This window comes from Pongo abelii, chromosome 13, assembly GCF_028885655.2.
Source record: "Pongo abelii isolate AG06213 chromosome 13, NHGRI_mPonAbe1-v2.0_pri, whole genome shotgun sequence".
In the NCBI taxonomy this organism is placed as follows: domain Eukaryota; kingdom Metazoa; phylum Chordata; class Mammalia; order Primates; family Hominidae; genus Pongo; species Pongo abelii.
This window is the reverse complement of record NC_071998.2, coordinates 108,624,838-108,644,688: the sequence shown is the minus strand read 5'-3', so window position 1 is coordinate 108,644,688 and position 19,851 is coordinate 108,624,838. Positions and strand designations below refer to the sequence as shown.

At 44.0% G+C, this 19,851-nt stretch overlaps 1 protein-coding gene across 2 annotated transcripts in view; it reads left to right on the top strand.

The window, feature by feature from the left end:
• Positions 1 to 17,698: 17,698 nt before the first annotated feature.
• ASTN2 (astrotactin 2) overlaps positions 17,699 to 19,851 on the top strand; it is a 997,527-nt gene continuing 995,374 nt past the window's right edge. For both annotated transcript variants that reach the window (XM_054520535.2, XM_054520536.2), the window contains exon 1: positions 17,699 to 18,320. In XM_054520535.2, coding sequence (XP_054376510.2) covers positions 17,873 to 18,320 — 448 coding nt within the window. In that variant the 5' untranslated portion in view covers positions 17,699 to 17,872. The remainder of the gene's footprint in view (positions 18,321 to 19,851) is intronic.

Genomic DNA, 19,851 nt, shown 5'->3' with positions numbered 1-19,851 from the left:
CATTTTTGGTAAGTAATCTTTTTATTATTCAACTTCCCAAATAAAATATAAACTTTTAACAAACAGAGACCTTGGCTTTCTTGTTAAATTCTTTATCCTTAGTGTTTCACATGGGGACTGACACAAAGTAGGTTTCAAGAAATAGTTGTCGAAGTAAATATTTCCTTAGGACCTACTCTACTGAGATTACTAGTTGCCTTGTATCATAGTAGGTCATACTTATCCCTTCTTTTTTAATAACATAATTCTCATTTTAACCTGGAAGGCCATACTAAGTGGCCAAAAGACTCCCCAGCTCCTGTGTCATTAAGAATAACTGTGTAAATCTGATTCATGAGATGTAAACAGAAATGTTGTGTTTCACTTCCATGAAGTCTTCTTTTACTCCATCCTCCTCCTTAGATCATGCATATGATGGCTGGAGCTCAGTCATTTTGGACCATGAAGACCAGACCCACACCCTGGGGCTTAAGAAGCAGAAGTATGAAAGCCACCTGGATCCCTGAAGACCATGGAATTGTTAGAACAATTCTACTCTATCTGTAGACTTGTTTTATTTGAAAGATAAATAGATTTCTGTCTTATTCAATTCACTGATTTTGGTTCTTTCTTATTTGCAATCAAATCTAATTCCAGTAGATACAACTCCTAAGTGCAGAGCACTGTTCTAGGGATTGTGGGGCATGCTGACATGTGTCTCATGCCTGCATAGCACTCATAGCCTGCAGAAGAACAGCAGTGCTGCCATATCTGATGGTCATTTGACACACTGAACTGCAGCCATATCAATTTTCTTTTCAGTCCCCAAATGGCAGTCACCACAAAAGAAGAAAAGATAAAGCTCTTAGTGGGATCTGAATCAAGAGATACCACTTACAGTGGAGGGAACAAGATCATTTTCATGGAGGAGCTGCCCTTGAATTTGGCCTTGAATATTGATGAGAATTGGAATCTGCAGAGACTGGGATAAGGTTGGGATGAGGTCGAACAGTACAGGAACAGAAAATATGGAACATGTTTGGGAGCAGGCCAGGGATTCTGTCATATAAAGTGCATGAAAAAGCATATCATGTAATATTTATGATTATTGCTCTGGAGTTAGACTGTTTGGGTTTGAATCCCAGCTCCAGTGTTTACTAGCTATGTGACCTCAGCTGAGTCATGAACTTCCATGAGCTCCATTCCTCTCTCCTTTAAAATGAGGATGGCAACTCCTACCTTCTTGGCTTGTTATCAGAATTAAATGAGTTTTTATGTGTAGAGGGCTCATGAGAGTAGCTGTCCCAAATAACCACTCTCTAAATGTTAGATATGACTGTCATCCCCTTAAAACTGCAAGAGTTAGTTGAAACCACAGCAAGCCGAGCCATGAATGCCATGTTAATGCATGTTAATGCCATTATTATAAAGGTACCAAAAAGCTGCTGACAGTTTGTGAGCAAAGTTGTGGATGACATTATCAGAGCTGTATTTTAGGAAGTCTTAATATGTCAACATATGTCATACTATTATGTTTTCTCTCCCCCACACTTCATTAGCCCACTGACCTAGGTGCCTCTTCCTCCCGGAACACGCCAGCACTCAGCAATTCCGCAAGGTCCCTCCCCTGTCTCCAAAGCTGTCTGCCTGATCACTGACTTAGGCAAACCTTCCTACTTTTCAGAGACCTGTGAAAGGGAGCCAACCCCCTGGCTCACAGCCCCTAGCCCTAGTTGTTCCCATGGACTTGCTGAAGGATGTGATTCTTTTGCCACTCTTCCACTCCTCCCCCAATTCCTGCAACCCCCTCAGGAGTGGTGTTCTCAATGGTGACATTCTGACTCCAAGCCATGAAATATAGGCCAGTTATTGCATCATAGATGGATTATATGAGCCTTTTATTTTCTTCTTGGTGACAACGGGAACCATGCCTCCTTCACAAGAGCTGGCAGAGACAGTTGACTATATTGTATGCTATGAACTGAATTATGCCTCCTCAAAATTTGTATGTTGAAGCTTATTGACTGTATTTGGAGATAGGGCTTTTAGAAGGTAAAAGTCAATAAGGTCATGAGAATGGGACCCTAATCTGATGTGGCTGGTGACCTTATAAGTAGAAGATATCTTTCTCTTATCTCTCTTTCTCTCATTCTCTCTCTTGTTCCTCTCTCTTCCCTTCCCTCCCTTTCTCTCTCCCCCTTTTTGAGCACATGTGCCAAGGAAAGGCTATGTGAAGACACAAAGTGCCACCTACAAACCACGGAGAGAGCCCTTACTAAACACTAACCCAGATGGCACCTTGATCTTGGACCTCGAGCCTCCAGGACTGTGAGAGAATAAAATTCTGTTGTTTAAACCACCCAGCTTGTGGGATTTTGTTATGACAACCTGAACAGACTAATCCATTGTATATACATTTACAGTTGGTTATACTGACTGTTGTACAAATGTAACTTCTGCACTTAGAAGTCAGTTGAAGACCACTTCCAGCAGCAAATTGCACCCCACTATTGATAACTTAGCAATAGCCTCCTAATCTTCCATGCCAGTTGATAAAAGATGCATTGGATCCCCTTGTCCAGATTCTTGGCTGCCAAGCTCTAAGTCAAAGTGATATTCCACCTGTGACCATTTAGCAGCTACAAGGAGTTGTTTCAGCTCCCCCACCCACACACTTCTTTTTAACTTACATTTTATTGACGTTTTGAGCATCTTCCACTTAAGATGTCTGCACATGGACACCCAGTGAAACAAATCATAGCTACAAAAATACTGAAATACCCTCTCAAGCCAGGGGCTGGCCTTGGTCCAGGTAAAAATAGAAGAGAAAACACACACAACAACAGCACCCTACATGCATGTTGCTATTTCACCCAATTTTCATTCCTTAGAAAGATAACAGGGAATGAATATTCATGGTAAGAAATGTGAGGCTTCGGCCTTGGAAGCATAATTATTGTTGTTATTTCGAATTTCATTAGCACTTTATATTCGTAAAGCCCATTTTGATGACTAATTTTATTCCCTTCCTCCCTTAACTTTCTGCTCCATGTCTCTACACCTCCCCAAACTCCCTATCCTCTTCCAAGAGCTAAATCAAGCACTGTCATTTTTACAAAAATGAAAAATCAGGAGTGAAAAGGGGAAGTGACTTTGACATAGAAATAACCTATCATGGCAATGGGAATAATTATTCCCGGAAAACCTGCTCTGAGGCTGTCAGGCCACCTGTGTGTCGATGGTGGAGCTGCATGCCCCCAGTATAGGAGGTCCATGTTCCAGCCGTTGCTTTGCTTCTCTCACCTCAGCAAGGAGCCAAAGTAGAAGCATTGATAAATGGTATTCCTGAACTTGCTTCCTCCGTCTTTGTGACTAATGATCTTAACATAATTTTGCAACTTTCACTGGGATGAGCTGGGACTTTTCTGATTGGTTAAAAAGGTATGAAAGGGGACTATTCTTTTTTCCAACCGCTACTATATGCCAGGCATTGGGCATGAGTATGTATGATTATTCTCTGTGCCGGTTACCTGTTACTGCATTACAAATTACCCCAGAGTGCATAGGCTTAACACAACGATTATTTATAATCATAGTTTTCATGTCAGTGGGTTGGTTGGGGGTCTGTTGATCAGGGTTGGGCTCATCAATGGGTCTGCAAGTCAGCTGGGATTCAGTTCTAGGCTGGGCTTAGCTGAGGTCCCTTTCCTGGGAAATCTCTGTTGCACGTATTTCTCATCTTCCTTCTGGGGCGGGTAGACTGGCCCAAGCATTTGCACCTGGTGAGTGCAGAAGCATAAAATAGTAAGCAGAAACACACAAGGCTCAAAACTGGCCCACGATGGATTTTACCTCATTCTATTGGTCAAAACAAGTCACATGGTCAAGCTCTGATTTAAAGGGTGGGGGAATAGACTGCCTCTTTAGTAAGAGAAACTGCAAAATCACAGCGCAGAGGTTGCAGACAGGGGAGAGGTGAAGAATCAGGGCTATAACATAATCTACTGCATTCCATTTTTTCAATTCACTTGGGAGTACCTTGCCTAGGCTACTGCGTGAAGTCAAAGCCAAGTATTTTGCACTGTAAAATAACTTTCCATTCCTTTTCACCCATCTCCAACAATTTTGCCCCAAAGGTCACACTTAAATTTGCATCTTCATTTCAATCAACAGTTTCTTTTAGTTATAATATTGTAGAAAACTACCCTCATTCAGTGACTTTTCTTGTTATGGCACTTGTTAATTATGATTATGATTTAAAATGATGATAATAATGTTTGTTTCTCCTCAATTATGACAGAAAATGTGGAGTAGTATCTGTAACCAGGAGCTCTGGAGTGGGACAGCATGAGATTAAATCCTGGCCCCATCACTAGCTATGTGACTCTGGATAAGGAATTTTGTCTTTCTGAGCTTTAGCTTCTTCATATGTAAAATGAAGATACTTAAAGTTCCTAGCTCTTAAAGTTGTTGAAAGAGCTAATTGAGATGGTACTTCCACAGCATTTAGCATACTGCTTGGTATATTGCAGGTACTCAATAAATGGTATTATTATCATTATTATTATTATTGTTATTGTTGCCATAGGCCAAATTGTATACTAAATGCTGCAGGTACATTATCATATTTAAGTTGCATAGTGATTTGAAAATAGATCCCTGTCAATGTTTGTCTACCTGAGCTAAAAGTTTATTTCTTTATGGCTGCAGTCCACATTAGGATTCGCTCATATATGGAAGAAGGTAAAATGGCCCAACTTATTCCTTCAAGCTGAAAGGTGCTAGTTGTGGAGACAGCCATGCATTTCTTCTGGAGTGCCATCCTTTGAGCCCTGCAAAAGTTGCCTTTTCTCTCTAATAGTCCATCTTTCCTAGCCACTTCCTCTTTCAAAAGATAGACACACACACAAAAAATATTTTGGGTGACATTAAAGCACATGTTGGATGAATTTTGCTCCCCAGTGGCTAGTGTCCAGGGCAAGGGAAGTTGGACTTAATTCTTGGCTCTGTTGATGCCTTCCATTATTTAAGAATTTCAGCAATATGCCTGTGGTTCCTAGAGCTTCTTCTGTTGGAAAATGGAAGACATCTGCCACAAGCTACCTTGACAACACCTTTGGAGTGAGTAGGTAGGGTAGGCAGGAGAGTGTGACAGTAATGCTTAACAATCAGGAAAAGCTCTCAGAAAAGAGACACATAGTAATTTTTATCAAGGTTCAGACAGAGTCCCTGGTGTTCATTGAGACCACACTGTCAGATCGGTCGTCATGGATCCAGGTTTTTGATTCACAGATGGTAACGACATTTAGACTCAGCATGCTGATAGCCTCTCCATAATAGTAGAAAGTGACAGAGGTGTCATTCAGCAATCAGAAAATGACCAACCAATACCTTTCCCCAGAGATTTTTATTTTATCCCATGGGCCAGCTTTTACTAACTCATTTTCTTCAAAAGGATGCAAATGCCTCCCATCTGTCTGGAATTTGCTCTTAACCTGAGATAATGGGAATCAGCAGTGACAGAGGGATCTTTCTGCTCTTTTCTATCCATTATCACTTCTCTGATTATTGTGGTGCCCTTGCATGCAATTCAAGGATAATCAGAATTTGCAAATTGACTGCATTATGAATCTCCAGGTCTCAAGCTTTCCTGTACCACCAAGTGGCAACTAGAAGCCAAGTCCTGTTTGTTTACCGCTAAATACCCTTCCTATAGCACAATACCTGACATAAAATAAGTATTAGATAAATTCTTGTTGAACTTACAAGTACATTAGTCTCCTAGATCTTGAGTCTCTCTCTCTCTCTCTCGAGCTCTTTAATCATTCATTTATTCATTTGTTCATTTGTTCAATAAATATGCATTAGGATTGTGCCTTGGAACTTTGCATGAGTTAAAAAAAAAGAATCAGATGGTCTCTAGTTTCAAGAAATTCAGAGTATAGGATTGAAGTGAAGACTTTGCACCAGCCATTTGTTACCACAATAATGCTGTGTGATAAAGCCACCTTGAAACGGTGGATTAAAGTGGCAATCCTTTATTCTCATTCAAACATCTGAAAGCAGGCTGGGGGGATCTGCTGATTTACACTGTCTTGGCTAGGCTTGTCTTCAAACTTCAGGTTAGGTCCAGGTCTGCTCTTATGTCTGCCACCCTACTTGGACCAGCAAGCAAGGCAGAGCATGTTCCTCTCACAGCAATGCAAAAACACAAAGAGGAAGCCCCACTATGCAAGCCTTGGTTCACATCATGACTGCCAGTATCTCACCAGCCGATTCATGTCACATGGCCAAGATCAACATCAGTGGACTCTGGGGAAGTGACAGGAGAGAGAATGAATATTTTCTGTAAGCTTCATGAGTGCAGGGACCATTTTCAGTCTTCTTCATCATAGTTATCCTCATCACAGCCTTGACTACAGTAGCATATGTGATAGAAATTATTAAATGTAATAAATAAGTTATGTGATGAATAATCACATATAAGGGGAAAAAACTATTACATATACAGGGTATGATGAGAATCAAAAATGCCCCTGAAGGATGGCTGCTGTATGTGCACACAGAGTGCTATTCAGAAGAAAATAATTTAGACTGAGGTGACAGGGAATTTGGAATGTGTACAGAGAACAGTAAGGACATTTATTTTGATGAGAGCATGGGTTATAGGAACAAAAACAACAAGAAATCAGATCAGAAAGGTTGTTTGGGAACTTGAATGCCATGCTAATGGGTTACATAAGACCTAAAGCAACAAAAATTAATTGGAGAATAACAGATGAGAATGAAAGCTAACCAAAAAAAAAGTACATACTGCATTGGTGGCAGGGTAGGTGTTAGACAATATATTAGCTCCTAACAATCTCCATAGATGTCAGGAATAATGAACTACCAGTAGACTGAGATGATAAATACTAGACATTACACGTTTTTCAGTATTATTTTTTCCCAGTGAATCTTAGTGGGCATCGCAAACCTCAGGTTTAATGCCATGACTGCAGTATATCTCTTCCCTGTGCAGCTTCCTCCTGCTTTGCTCCTGTCACCTTGAGCAGAAACTCCTCCTGCTTTCTGAGCGGAGGGTCTCTCCCCACCTGCTGGCCAGCTGCTGGGAGACAAGTGATGCTATTTAGAGTCCAGGAGACTCAGTGCAGAGCAGAAGGGAGTACTCTTTACCTGTCTCTACAGTCTTCCTCATCCCTAACCCATCTCCGGTTTAAAATGCTACAAACTTTCACAAGAATGTATAGACATATGGTTTGACATAGGCCATTGTTTTTAAGTTACAGTACAAATGAAGCAATTAAGAAATGCATGCATGTGTTCATTCACTCAGCAAATACTCATTGAACACCTCCTATGTGTCAGGGCCTATCCTAACAGTTGGGTACCACAACAATGAACAAGACAGGTAAAATATCTTTCCTCTTAAAGCTTTTATTTTGGTGAGAGATGTCTATCCACCAATCAATCAGTGAATCAGCTATGATGGAGAAAATGTCAATGTGGATATTACGGTGAATAAGTGAGTTATTTGGAGAAAAGAGCCACAAAAGTCCCCTTTCAGGGGATGGTATCTGGAATGATCCAACAAGAAGGAATAAGTGAACACCCCCTGTATGCCAGACATGCAACCTGAGACACGTGATTTAATCTCTCCTTGCCTTATTTTTTAATTGGTATGAAGGGGGATGATCATGAACTCCTTCACAGAGTTCATATGAGGATTAACTAGGTTGTTATTTGCAAAGTGCTTAGAACAGTTAACAGGCACATGGAGCAGCTCCAGTCTCAAAGTGGAGACAGATGAGTAGATAACATTAATTGTAGCATGATCTACATTCTGCTTCAGGTAAGTGCCAAGTGCTTAGAGCAAAGAGAGGAAGAGTACCTCACCCAGTCTAGGGCATCAGAGAAGTCTTGCTAGGGGAAATAATGTTAAAGCAGAGAGAAAGAAAAGTAACATTTATTGAATACATAATTCTTGGGGCTAGGCAATTTCTCTTGTTACTTATTTTTTGAACAACTTTGTGAGCTAGATATGATTATTTCCATTTTACAGATGAAGGACTAAGTCACTGATTAAACATTTTATTCATGATACTGCAGCAGAGTTACTATTCTAAGCTAAGCCACCTTATAGCAAATCTGCAGCAACTTTTATTTTGCTACTGTGGCGTTTGACCAAGATGATTGAAGCTGTTGATAATAGTGAACATTTATTGATTATTAATATAGGTGACACACTGTGCTTCATGCTTTTAATCTACTAGCTCATTTAATCCTCATCCAACTGCATGAGGTAGATACTCTTGTTCTCAGATTAAGAAACCAAAGTTCAGAGAAGTTAAGTGCTTTTCCTAAGGTCACATAGCAAATATCAGAGTCAGAATTTAAACTTAGGCAATCAATCTAATGCCAGAACCTATGAGCTTATCTTCCATCTGTGCTCCACGCTCACTCTACCATGAAAAGAAGATAGAAGTAAGAGTTGGAAGACTTGATTCAGGACTTGATTCTGCCAATTATTATCTGCCCTATCTCAGGTAAATAACATCTTTGAATGTTATTTTTGTGATTTGTAAGTTGATGCTAAAATTTCCTGTTCTGTTGGCTTCACAGGGTTTTGTGGAAATCAAATGTCATGATGATGAATGTAGAAGCACTCCATGTAAATGGAAGTTATTGTTAATTATTGTTTCTCATTGTTGTTGCTTCTAAAACCCAGGCAGAGAATAGTAGAGGCAGCTGACAAGAATAGTCATTCCTTGAAAGGCAGAAAAAGATAGATGCCTTCAGAGACTTGGAGAATTTTCATAAAGTTTGCTCCATGTGGCTTCCCCAGAATATGGAATTTGAATCAATACATGGTACATCCAATAAAGAAGATATAAATCAGTACATTCTCTTGGTCAAGGTCAACCACAAGTGGAACCAGTTTTCAGTGGAGATAATGAATTCTCCACTGTTAGGGTGAGCAAGCTACAGGACCCCATGGTGGGAGAGGTTGTAATGGGTAAGTCTGCCTCCTGGATGGGTTCACATCTGAACAGCTATGATAGGCTCCATGTTAGACTCCTTGATCCTCTCTTGCACTACACCAATCCATCCTCTACATAGATCCAAAGTAATACTTAAAAAATGTAGTTCTGATTATGTCATTCTCTTTCTTAAAATTGTCCATAGCTTTCCATTTAAATTAGAATTACATCCAAACTCCTTATCATGGCCTACATAAGCCTGAATAGCTTCAGCCAAACTAACTTTCTAAGACTCACTTCATTCTTTTCTAGTTTTCCGTCTCAACTGTCCCAACATACTGACTTCAAATGTTTGGTTCCTAGAACTTGCCACATTTTCTCTAACAGCCTTTCATGCCTGCGGCTCCCTTTGCCGTGAATTCCCGTGGGAATCCTCCTTTGCCATAACAATTCCTATTCATCCGTCTTTGTTTCTAATAAATTGTGACTTTTTCAGAGATACATTACCTAGCCCCAAAATATAAATGAAGACCTCTCTCATTATTCTGTTTCATAGACCCATATACCTTTTCAGCATAGCATATTTAAAAACTTCTAATCATATATTTATTTTTGATATTTGTATTTGTCTATCTCTTGATTAGACTGTAAGCTTCATGAGTGCAGGGATCATTTTCAGTCTTGTTCATCATTGTTATCCACATGCCTGGAAAATAGTATTCCCCAGTATTTCATGAAGAAGAGAGGATGAAAAAATGGGAGGGAGGGAAGGAGTGAGAAAAGAGAGGGCGCTCTTTTGAATTTAGGTTTTTTTCCTCTGTAGACCAGAGCCTTAGTTTAAAAAAAAAAAAAATGCCCTAGATCTGGGAGGAGGAACAGAGGGACTTCCCATAACTTTCCATAGATTTCTCTGAAAGCCTCTTAGAATTAGATGGAATGAGGCTGAAGCTTCAGGAGTCACAGGGAACCTGCAGAGCTCCAGCTTTGCTGAGTCTGTGGATTATCATATGATAGTCATCAAATAGAGCTTGGTATCTGGGTCAGGAGTGGGAGATGGCCTCTGCCTCCTTGAGAAACATCCAGGCATGGTCCTGGGAGTTAAGTTTATATAAAGCTCTCAAGAGAGTGGGAGAAACAATGAGAGCAGTCTTTAAAGCTGGAGGTCAGGGCAACGAGAATTCTTGTGTAGTAAAAAGTACAGAAGACTTGAAATCTGGCATTCTCATGTGTTCATTCCAGATCATCAACTACACTGGCACCTACCCATGAGTATAGTAGGGAGGTAGTATCATTTCCATTTTATAGATGAAGAAGTGATACTTGAAGAGATAGATAACTTGCCTAAGGCATTAAAGCTGGGAAGTGGGAGAACTGGGATTTGAACCTTGGCTTTCCTGGCTCTGAGTATTGCTAAAAAATATTGCATAAAAATTAAAAACAACATGTATAGGACAACATATATCAACAAAGTTTAAAGATGCAGACTGTTACAAGATATCTGCTCTCTCCCTAGTATGTTCAAGGTCATAAATTTGTTACATGGCAAAGCTGAAATTAAAAGCCAGTGTTGTCTTATGCAAAAAATTGTACTTTTAGCATACATTCATTTATTTACTTCTTTATTCAACAATAATCATTGATGGCCTAATATATACAAGAGAGCAGAGAACAAGAATGATAGAATTTCTGCCCTTCTGGAAACTATAATTTAGGAGGGAAGACAAATATTAAATAACACTCCTCCAAAGTGGTTGTCACTATCCCTGTTATAAAGTATGCAACTCTTAACTCTTACACTTTACTGTCTCACTCAAAAAAGTTAAAAGGACTTTATTTGATATAAATTGCCAACATATTGCAGGCTGTACATTTTCTATGTGTTCCCAATGCTTCACATGCAAAACAAGAATTAAAAATCCCAAATTCACAGGCTTGCAAACATTAAATAAGAAAAAAATAGCTTGTGTTTAACACATAGTAGGCATTCAGTAAATGTTATGGAAACAGTGAATCTAGGCTGATATCGCCTTCACCAGTTCAAAAGGTAATAATAATAATAAAAATAGTGTGCTGCAGAAACGAGAATGACCCAGTACTCTATAGAAGAGAATAAAGCTTACACATTTCATCAGTAATATACATTCGAATCCGCCACGTTAGCAGCATAGCTTGCATAAATACAGAGCAGATCCTTCAGGCCTTTTTTCTTCTTTTTTTTCTAACTAAAACAGGTTCCCAGAGAAAAGATTCCAGAAAAGAATTAAAGTCTGTGGGACCCAGGAAGAGGATCCTGAAAATACACCAGCATTAGGATTTGTATGAAGAAAAAGTCCAAAGAAACATCGCTCATTAATATGTGTTAAAGATGAAAGATGACAGTGTAACAGAGGCAAAAGGAAACTCGAATAGGTTAAATGATTAAGTAGGCAAAAAGGTACAGAGATTTGGGTACGAGCAAATGAATGATGAAGATGAATTAAACTTGAGTGGACTTGAGAAAGAAAATGCAAAAGACTGAGTGAGGAAAGAGACTTTTAGGAGTATTGTGAGGATTTTGACTGTAAAAGGATATGAAATGACTGCAGTAAATCACAGAACAAGAAGGGATTGATTTAGAGGACCGGGGACACACAAAGTGGGAGGCAGTGAAAGGTATGAGCTGGAGAAAAAAGATAATAAATTTGAGAATTGTTAAGGGAAAGAGTCAGAGAAGTGCTGGGTTGAAGCAGAAATCAGTCAAACAGATGCAAGTGGAGATGAAGAACGACAACGGTGATTAAAATATTATTTCATTTTTCACGAAAGAGAAGTTAGAGACAATGGTAAAAGTTTGCTCTAAATGAGACATAGTGGAAATGTTCTGAAAATGGAAATGAGAAGTGAAGAGATGAATGTAAAGAGACAGAGGTCACAGAAAGACCAAATAAATAGACATTTGGAGGTGGAAAGTAGCTACTAGTACTGATGACCTACTATGTGCCGGACAGCACTAGATACTTTTTTTTTCTTTTTTCTTTTCTTTTTTTTTTTTTTTTTTTGGACATAGAGTCTAGCTCTGTCGCCCAGGCTGGAGTGCGGTGGCCTGATCTTGGCTCACTGTAACCTCTGCCTCCTGCGTTCACACAATTCTCCTGCCTCAGCCTCCCGAGTAGCTGGGATTACAGGCATGCCACCACACTCGGCTATTTTTTTTCTTTTTTTGTATTTTTAGTAGAGACGAGGTTTCATCATGTTGGCCAGGCTGTTCTCAAACTCCTGGCCTCAAGTGATCTGTCCACCTCTGCCTCTCAAAGTGCTGGGATTACAGGCGTGAGTCACCGCACCTGGTCAGCACTAGATACTTTCATTTATACCTGCTGGCTCATTCAGCCTTCCCATTACCTCCATTTATAGGTGAGGAAATTAAGTCTAAAAGAGGTTATGAGTCTCTTAAAAATCAGCGAACTAGTAAGTGGTAGAGAAAATAACTTGAACTTAGCTCACCAGAAGGTTTCAAAGAATTAAACAACAGTGATAGCCATATTTACAGCAATGTATTTTGGATCCTGCAACAATAAAAAGGAAAGCTTCAGGATTGACCTTAGTTTTGTCATTGATGCTAAACTAGATGATGGTGCTGAGTTCGGCACAGGTCAAGATGCTAAGAGGTTGGCAGAACTCAGGTCAAGAGAGTGTCTAGAGCAAGGTGACTGAAGGGAATGAAGAGAAACGGGATACACTGAGTGATGAATGGAGTCAGCGTGCTGCAGAGAGCAAAGCAGGATTAAAAGGACAATATGAGTTACGGAGGAGGCAGTGATTGAACAAGAGAAAACAAATGGTGGAGACTCGTGGACAGGAAAAGGATTGATGGAAGATTGAGCTTAGATAGAGCAGAGATGGAGCAGAAGATGACACTCTCTTTTCCTCAATTAGAGTTTATTTATGTTCTAGAGATCATCTGGAGGCTTAAGAAGAAAGACTGTTGAAAATAATTACTTGAATCATGGGAAGCTGAGAAGGGAGGATGGAAAGAAAGAAGGAAAGGAAAAGAAGAAGGGAAGGAAGAATTGACAGACGGAGGGTGGGGGAAGGTTTTCGTTGTAAAATTTAAATTATATTCTCTGTGAAAGTGCGGCTAATGCGAAAACAGTGCCTGTCTCAGTAAAAATTCAATAAATATGTGATGGTTCATTGGCAAAATACTTATTTTCATCTCTACCCTATGTAGGTTACTGTACTAGCTGGTGTGCACACTGCGGTAAGCAAGACACAGTTGGTCTTTGATATCTGGGAGCTCCCAATCTAGTAAGGAACATACGCATCAAGAAAATGCTCTAATAAATGGACAATTATTAAAATATGGAATGAGTACAATTAAAATGGCTATAAAGAAATATGAAAGGATGTAACAGAGAGTACAGCAAGAGGCTAACTTAGGCTGGGTGGGTGGTCATGTTAGGGAAAGTGCTTTGATTAGCAAAACTTATAGACTAGCAAAAGGTAGCTAGTGAAGATGGAGGGAGGTCTCTCCAGGCAGAAGAGTCCATTTGAAGATGCTGGGGCAACAAGAGCTTGAAGTATTTCAGGAACAGAAAAGAGATCATTATGGTTGGAATCAAGTGGTGGTGGTGGGGATTATGGGACATGAGGCTGGATTGGAAAACAGTGGGTGAGATCCATAAGATGATTGGATTTACTTATGACATTCAAGAGAGCCTCATATGTGCTAGACAGTTTCATACACATGATCTCATTTAATTCCCACAATGATCCTGAGAAGTGAGTACTACTTTCCCCATTTCACAAATGAGAAAAGAAAAGACCTAGTAGGAACTATAAAGTGACTTGACTCCATAGAGAAATAGCAAAGATGATTTCTAAACCAAAATCAACCAGCCTCTTGGGCCTCTGGCTTTTTCAACTACATTAGGCTGCCTCAGTCAGGTGGCATGAATACAAGGGATTTTTAAAACAGAGTAGAGTATGGAGAAGGGGGAAGGAGAAAAGAAAAAATATTTCAAAACTACCTAGAAAGGCAAATATGAAAGATGAAAGAAGAGGAAGCATTTGCTAGAAAGACTGGAAAGGAGTTAGAATGAAAGAAATTTTATATCAGTGGAGTCAAAGATGGGAGTACAGGGGACTGTAAAAGAGAATAAATCAATAATGAAATATAACTGAACAAAGAAGGGAAAGGAGAAGGGGTGTGAGGGGCTGAGAGGGAGAAAATTGGTGGTCATAGGACAGGAGATTCGAATATGAGTAGGGAAGTTATAGCGTACTGGGAATAAGTTGCATGCAAAGGGCTGAGTCCAGGAGGGGCATTGTGTGACAGACAGAGCAAAGATTTGGGAGCCAGGCATTCTTGTGTTTCACCACCTGATAACTCCATGACCAAAATCAAGTTTCTCAGCTTCCCTGAGTCTTCGATTTCATACCTATAAAATAGGGATAAAAAGCCTTGCTCCAAATGTTGCTGAGATTATACATCAAAGCAGTAGTTATAATTTATTGAGCAGCTACTATGTGTTAAATGCTTTGCATAATTATTTCTAAAGCCTCACAATCACCATAAGGCAACAGTTGTTATCATCATTCATTGATATGCTACAAAAAGTTCTGGATCACAGAGCGTGTGTTCAGAAATATAAGTCATTTCCTGTGGACATTCCAGATTTGACACTGTCTATGATATGAAGTTGGTACTCTTTGTCTGCCTTTTCTGTCTTGTCTTCAGTTACTGCCTCTCCCCCTCACTGAGCTTCATTTCCCATCATACACCTTGCTCTCTCTGCCCTCCCTTTGTTTCCATATTCTGTGTTCTCAGCCAGGTGTTTCAGTTGCAAGCAACAGAAAGCAATCCTGAATAATTTAAGCAGAAAGAGAATTCAGAATTCAGTTAAGTGATTATTAGATTCCTTAGAATCTCCAGAAAGGCATGGGATCTGGGTTTAAAGTGCATGAAGTCAAGAGCACCACTCCAAATCATAGCACAGAACTGTATGGGTGGAGATATATTTCAGCTGCAGCCAAGCATAAATAAAGGGCACTTCACACTGTTGACATCGATATCACTGGGCTCCAAACAGTGCTGTTAGAACCTTTTCGACTAGCAGAGACACCTGGATGTAACTGCCCCAACTATTGCCCTTTTGGCTGCCACTGGATTCTGCCTGATTCCGGCTTATTTTGCAGCATCTGAGGTGGGTGAATCTAACTAGTGAAGCCTGGGTCATGTGCCCAAGCTCTAGCTGCAGTGGAGGCTGAGAAAGTATCCAGAAATGTTAGCTTCTTCATGGGAGGTGGGCTGTGCCTTAAAAGATAAAACATCCTCTGATGTAGGAAAGGGATCTATTCACTTACTAAGCAGTTGCAAAGAATGCCAAATGCCAACTTTAACCTAGAATGCCCACTCCCTTGCTACTAATCTTTATGGTTCAACTCCAAAGCCACCACCTCTGGGAAGCTTTCTTTGATTTCTCCAAGCACCTCATCTTAGGAAACACATGTCTGCCTGCCTGCCTGTTACCTGAGATATTTATGTCCCTGTCTCGTTCCGGCATCCCACCCCCTCACCCCAATCATTATAAGCTTTCCAAAGGCAGGAGTTGTGTTTATCCATCCCTGCATCTCCATATAGCACCTGGTAGGCACCCTGAATATTTGGTGATGAATGAATGAATGAATGAATGAAAGGGTTGGTCTCATTTGACAGGCCTTTGTACTAGAGGTCCATGAAGGACTTGCACAGACTCTGCCTTACATAAGGGAGCCTTTTTTTCCTGGTGTGCTCTTCTGTAAATGGACTATGTCAGCATATTTGAAGAAAGGGGCATAGAGAATCAGAAAGCCCCTTTGCGGTGGATAGTGGCGGATTGTAAGGACACAAAGGAGAGACTGAGGGAGGCGGGGTGACATATTTTGGAGGAGTAAATGAACTAGAGCAGGCATCAGAGAGGCAGGAGACCGTTTAGAATTAGAGGACTTGAAAGGCCAGATTCCACCCCAACCTCCACACACCCTTTGGGTTCACAGATTAGTAAACTGAGACAGGAGTATACCTTACAAACCTCACAGGGAAGTAGATCCAACTGTGCTTATGCAGATTTACCTTTTACAGAATCTTTGATGGGTGGGGCTTTCCAAGGTCACTGAGGACAGTGTAATTTAAGGGAAACAGTCAAGGCTTGAAGCCTACTGTTCCAACCTCAGCTCTTCAGCTCATTAGCTATACGACCTTGGAAAATCCCCTCACCTCCCTGACCGCCTGATCTCAGTTTCCTCACGTGGAAAATGGTAATCATAATATCCATCTTGTGGGATGATGGTCATGTAAAAAAGCTAACATATGCACATGTCCAGCACTTGGAGGATGCTTTAAACACACTATTATTAAGCCCAAGGTCACAAAGCAGCTTTTGCTTTTTTCCTTATTTTCAGTGCTCTGCCTTTATCCAACGTTATTAAAAAACATAAGATGAGAGAGGAGAAAAGCAATTTATATGAAGGGTTAAAGACAGAAAAGGGGAAAGAGAAGAGGGGAGAGCTAAGAGAAAAGTGAATGCATAGAGAACAGCACAAAAGGTGCAAATGGGTAAGCTAGACAGAGATGAGAAGTTGCTCACAAATTATAGGGAAGAAGCATTTATAAGATTAAAGTCAAGATGAGGAGGAAGGAAATGAATGGAGAGATGAAACAGAAAACAGACAGGGAAGATGAAGAAAAGTAGGGGAGTGGGGAAGGGGGTGCACCGGCACTTGACCCAGGCAGAGGTGTCCGCTCCCTGGAGGGTCTCAAATATGTGGGTCAGAGCCAGAGCCAGAGTCAGCCCAAGACCAAAGGGTGCTGAATCTGAGGACTTAGCTCAACTTGAGTCTAGAAAGACTGCAAGTGAAGAATTGGTGAGCACTCCCGTTCTCTGGGACTTGGGCAGAGGATCTAAAAGCCCCAGGAGCCAAGGACAGACAGAATAGTAGGTCTCTACCTCACACCCTTTTCAGGAATTTCACACAGAGAGCAGAAGCAGCCAAGTAGAGCTGCTCCAAGCTGGGAGCAGGGATCCAAAATAAAAAAGCGTGAGTGGGCTGGCTTGCAGGGCTGCAGCTAGGGGGCCAGAACAGCCCGGCTTCAGTCAGTTGGGGGGTCGGCGTTAGACGGTGGAGTACGACGCCCCTCTGTCCGTTAGCAATTAGTGCTAGCACCAAGGCCTGGAGGGAGGGGAGAGGAAGGTTTGCGGGCAGTGGGAGAATGAATGCAGGAGTTGTGGCCAAGTAGGTGAGAAGGGGGCTCTGAGGCTACAGGAAGTTATTTCAGAGACTAGAAAAGGGTAGGAGATTGGAGACAGGACTTGTTCTCGGGTCTGAGGGGAGACAAAGTTAAGTCTTGGCCATCCAGGGAGCTCCCTATCCCCAAGAAGGCGGGGCCTTGAGCAAGCCTGGGCCAAGGCGCGCCCCCAGGTGCAGCCTCTGCGTTGAGCCGAAGGTGGGGTGAAGCCAGGAAAGCTGGGTTGAGTCAGGGGGGGTTGGGGGGGCGCGAGGGGGCCCTAAGTATTAGGAATTTGGGGAGTTTTGGGAGGGGTGTTGTGGCTAAAGAATGCTGTGAGGGCGGGATTGGGGGATCTTGGGAAAGGGGAGGGAGCCACTGGGACTTGCACGAGGCCGGGCGGAGCCTCCGAAACGCTCGGGGTCTGCGGGGGGAGCCGGAGACCGGGGACGGGCGGCGGGGCCCGGGGAGGCGGCGCGGGGGGGCGGTCCAGGGCCGATCGGGAGGCGGAGCCCGGAGCTGGGGGCTGCTGGCGAGCGGCTCTCTCCGTTCCTTAGCTCTGGCGTCCTGGTTCGCTTCGGCGTCCGCCGTCTCCACCGCTGCCTACTCTTCCTCCTTTGCCACCGCCGCCGCCGCCGCCGCCCGCAGCACCGCAGCCCCTCCCGCCATGGCCGCCGCCGGCGCCCGGCTCAGCCCCGGCCCCGGCTCGGGGCTCCGGGGGCGGCCGAGGCTCCGCTTCCACCCGGGGCCGCCGCCACTGCTGCCGCTGCTGCTGCTGTTCCTGCTCCTGCTGCCGCCGCCGCCGCCGCTGCTGGCCGGCGCCACCGCCGCTGCCTCGCGGGAGCCCGACAGCCCGTGCCGGCTGAAGACCGTCACGGTGTCCACACTGCCCGCCCTGCGGGAGAGCGACATCGGCTGGAGCGGCGCCCGCGCCAGGGCCGGGGCTGGGACCGGGGCCGGAGCCGCCGCCGCCGCCGCCGCGTCCCCCGGCTCTCCTGGCTCTGCCGGCACCGCCGCCGAGTCGCGCCTCCTGCTCTTTGTGCGTAACGAGCTGCCGGGGCGCATCGCGGTGCAGGACGACCTGGACAACACCGAGCTGCCCTTCTTCACCCTGGGTAAGGCTGGGCGCCGGCACGCGCTAGATCCCAAGGAACCCCGAGCCCCTGCGTGATGCCGGACGGGTGGGGGCGCCCTGGGGATCCCCGCCCAGGGCTGCCCCGAATGGGGTTGGCAGAGGGTAGAGGAGGGGCCCGGAGGTCGCACAGGTGGTTGGAAAGGAGCATGTGGGAGGAGGTCCTGGAGAGCGCGCGGCGGGAGCCTGGGGGCGTGCCAACCCTCCCGCAGTGGGAACCTGCCCCTCTACCTCTCAGTCCCGACCTGGAGCTCTGCTTGATCCATCCCAGAAGCCGGAGACCCCATTCGCTGAAGATGCTCTGGCTAGGGGCCGGAGCATCCCAGATCCTAAGCCACTTTCAGGTCGAGCCGCCCACTTCTCCTCCGGGCACCGTCACTGGCCACCAGCCGTCACCGCCCCCTCGCTCTCGCCTCGGAGTTGCGGGTTCTGCCCTTCCAGATGGGTTTTCATGAGAGTAGGAACGGAGTAGCTCCGTGTGGAATCGCTCAACCCGCAAAAGCGTGGCTTCCGCATGGGCTGAGTGACCTTGGCCAAGTCGCTTCCCTTCTCTGTGCCTCAGTTTTGGCCATCTGTGAAATGGAGAGACTTGAGTGGTTGCTGAGAACTGGGATTCCGAGTCCGAGGTCTCCACGTTTACAGCCTCCCTCTACCCCCGTTACCGCCTTCCCTTTCTACCCACCTCCCGGCAGAGAGCAGGTTTGTCCTTGCAGCTCACTCCCTGGGCTAATAATAATTACTTAAAAGTAAGAAAAAGGAAAGGAGAGGAGATGGGTGTGGGTGGGGGGCTCCAACGGAAAAGTTAATCAGAAAAGTTCGCCAGCAACTTGCTGCCTGCTGATTCCCTGCGCGAATCCCGGAGGAGTCGGCCCTTCAGTGGAGCTGTGGGAAGCTCGGCTGATTTCCTACCCGGGTAATTGATAGCTTAATTATCTCGGAGAGCGTTTACAAAAATGTTGTTCCCCTTAGCTCTCCCGCGCTCGCTGCTTGCTCGCTCTCCCCTCCCCTCGCCTCTTGGGGGCGCGGGGCCTTATTGGTTGTCGGAGTCTGGCCAACAACAGCGCCCGTGAGGCGCCAGGGGCTCGCCCAGACCCGGAGCTCTTCTTCCCCGGATCTTTTCCTCGGCGGGATCCGCCTCGGGCACCGCAGGTGATAGGCCTTACAGGTGAGAACCTTTAGGATCCCTGAACTTCCGAGGTTAACTCCTTGCTCGCCTGAAAAGACCCACAGAATAATCAGCGGACTAGGCTCTACTCTCCTGGTAGCCCTGATATTGTTAAAAGTATTTTTGTGACCCACTCCCCCATCCTTTCATGCTACCGCCTCTGGGGATTTGAGCGAGTGCCAGTGGTTCTCCCGCTCTGAGCTTGAACCTCGGGGTTCGAGCCTCTGTACCCGCCCTCGCAGGCTGTAACCTGAGCGTGCCGAGCGTTCCAGGAGGCGAGGCAGCGGAGCGCCCTGCAGGTTCCCCGGGGACTCCCCGCGGCGGCGCTTCTGGGGTGCAACGCACCAAG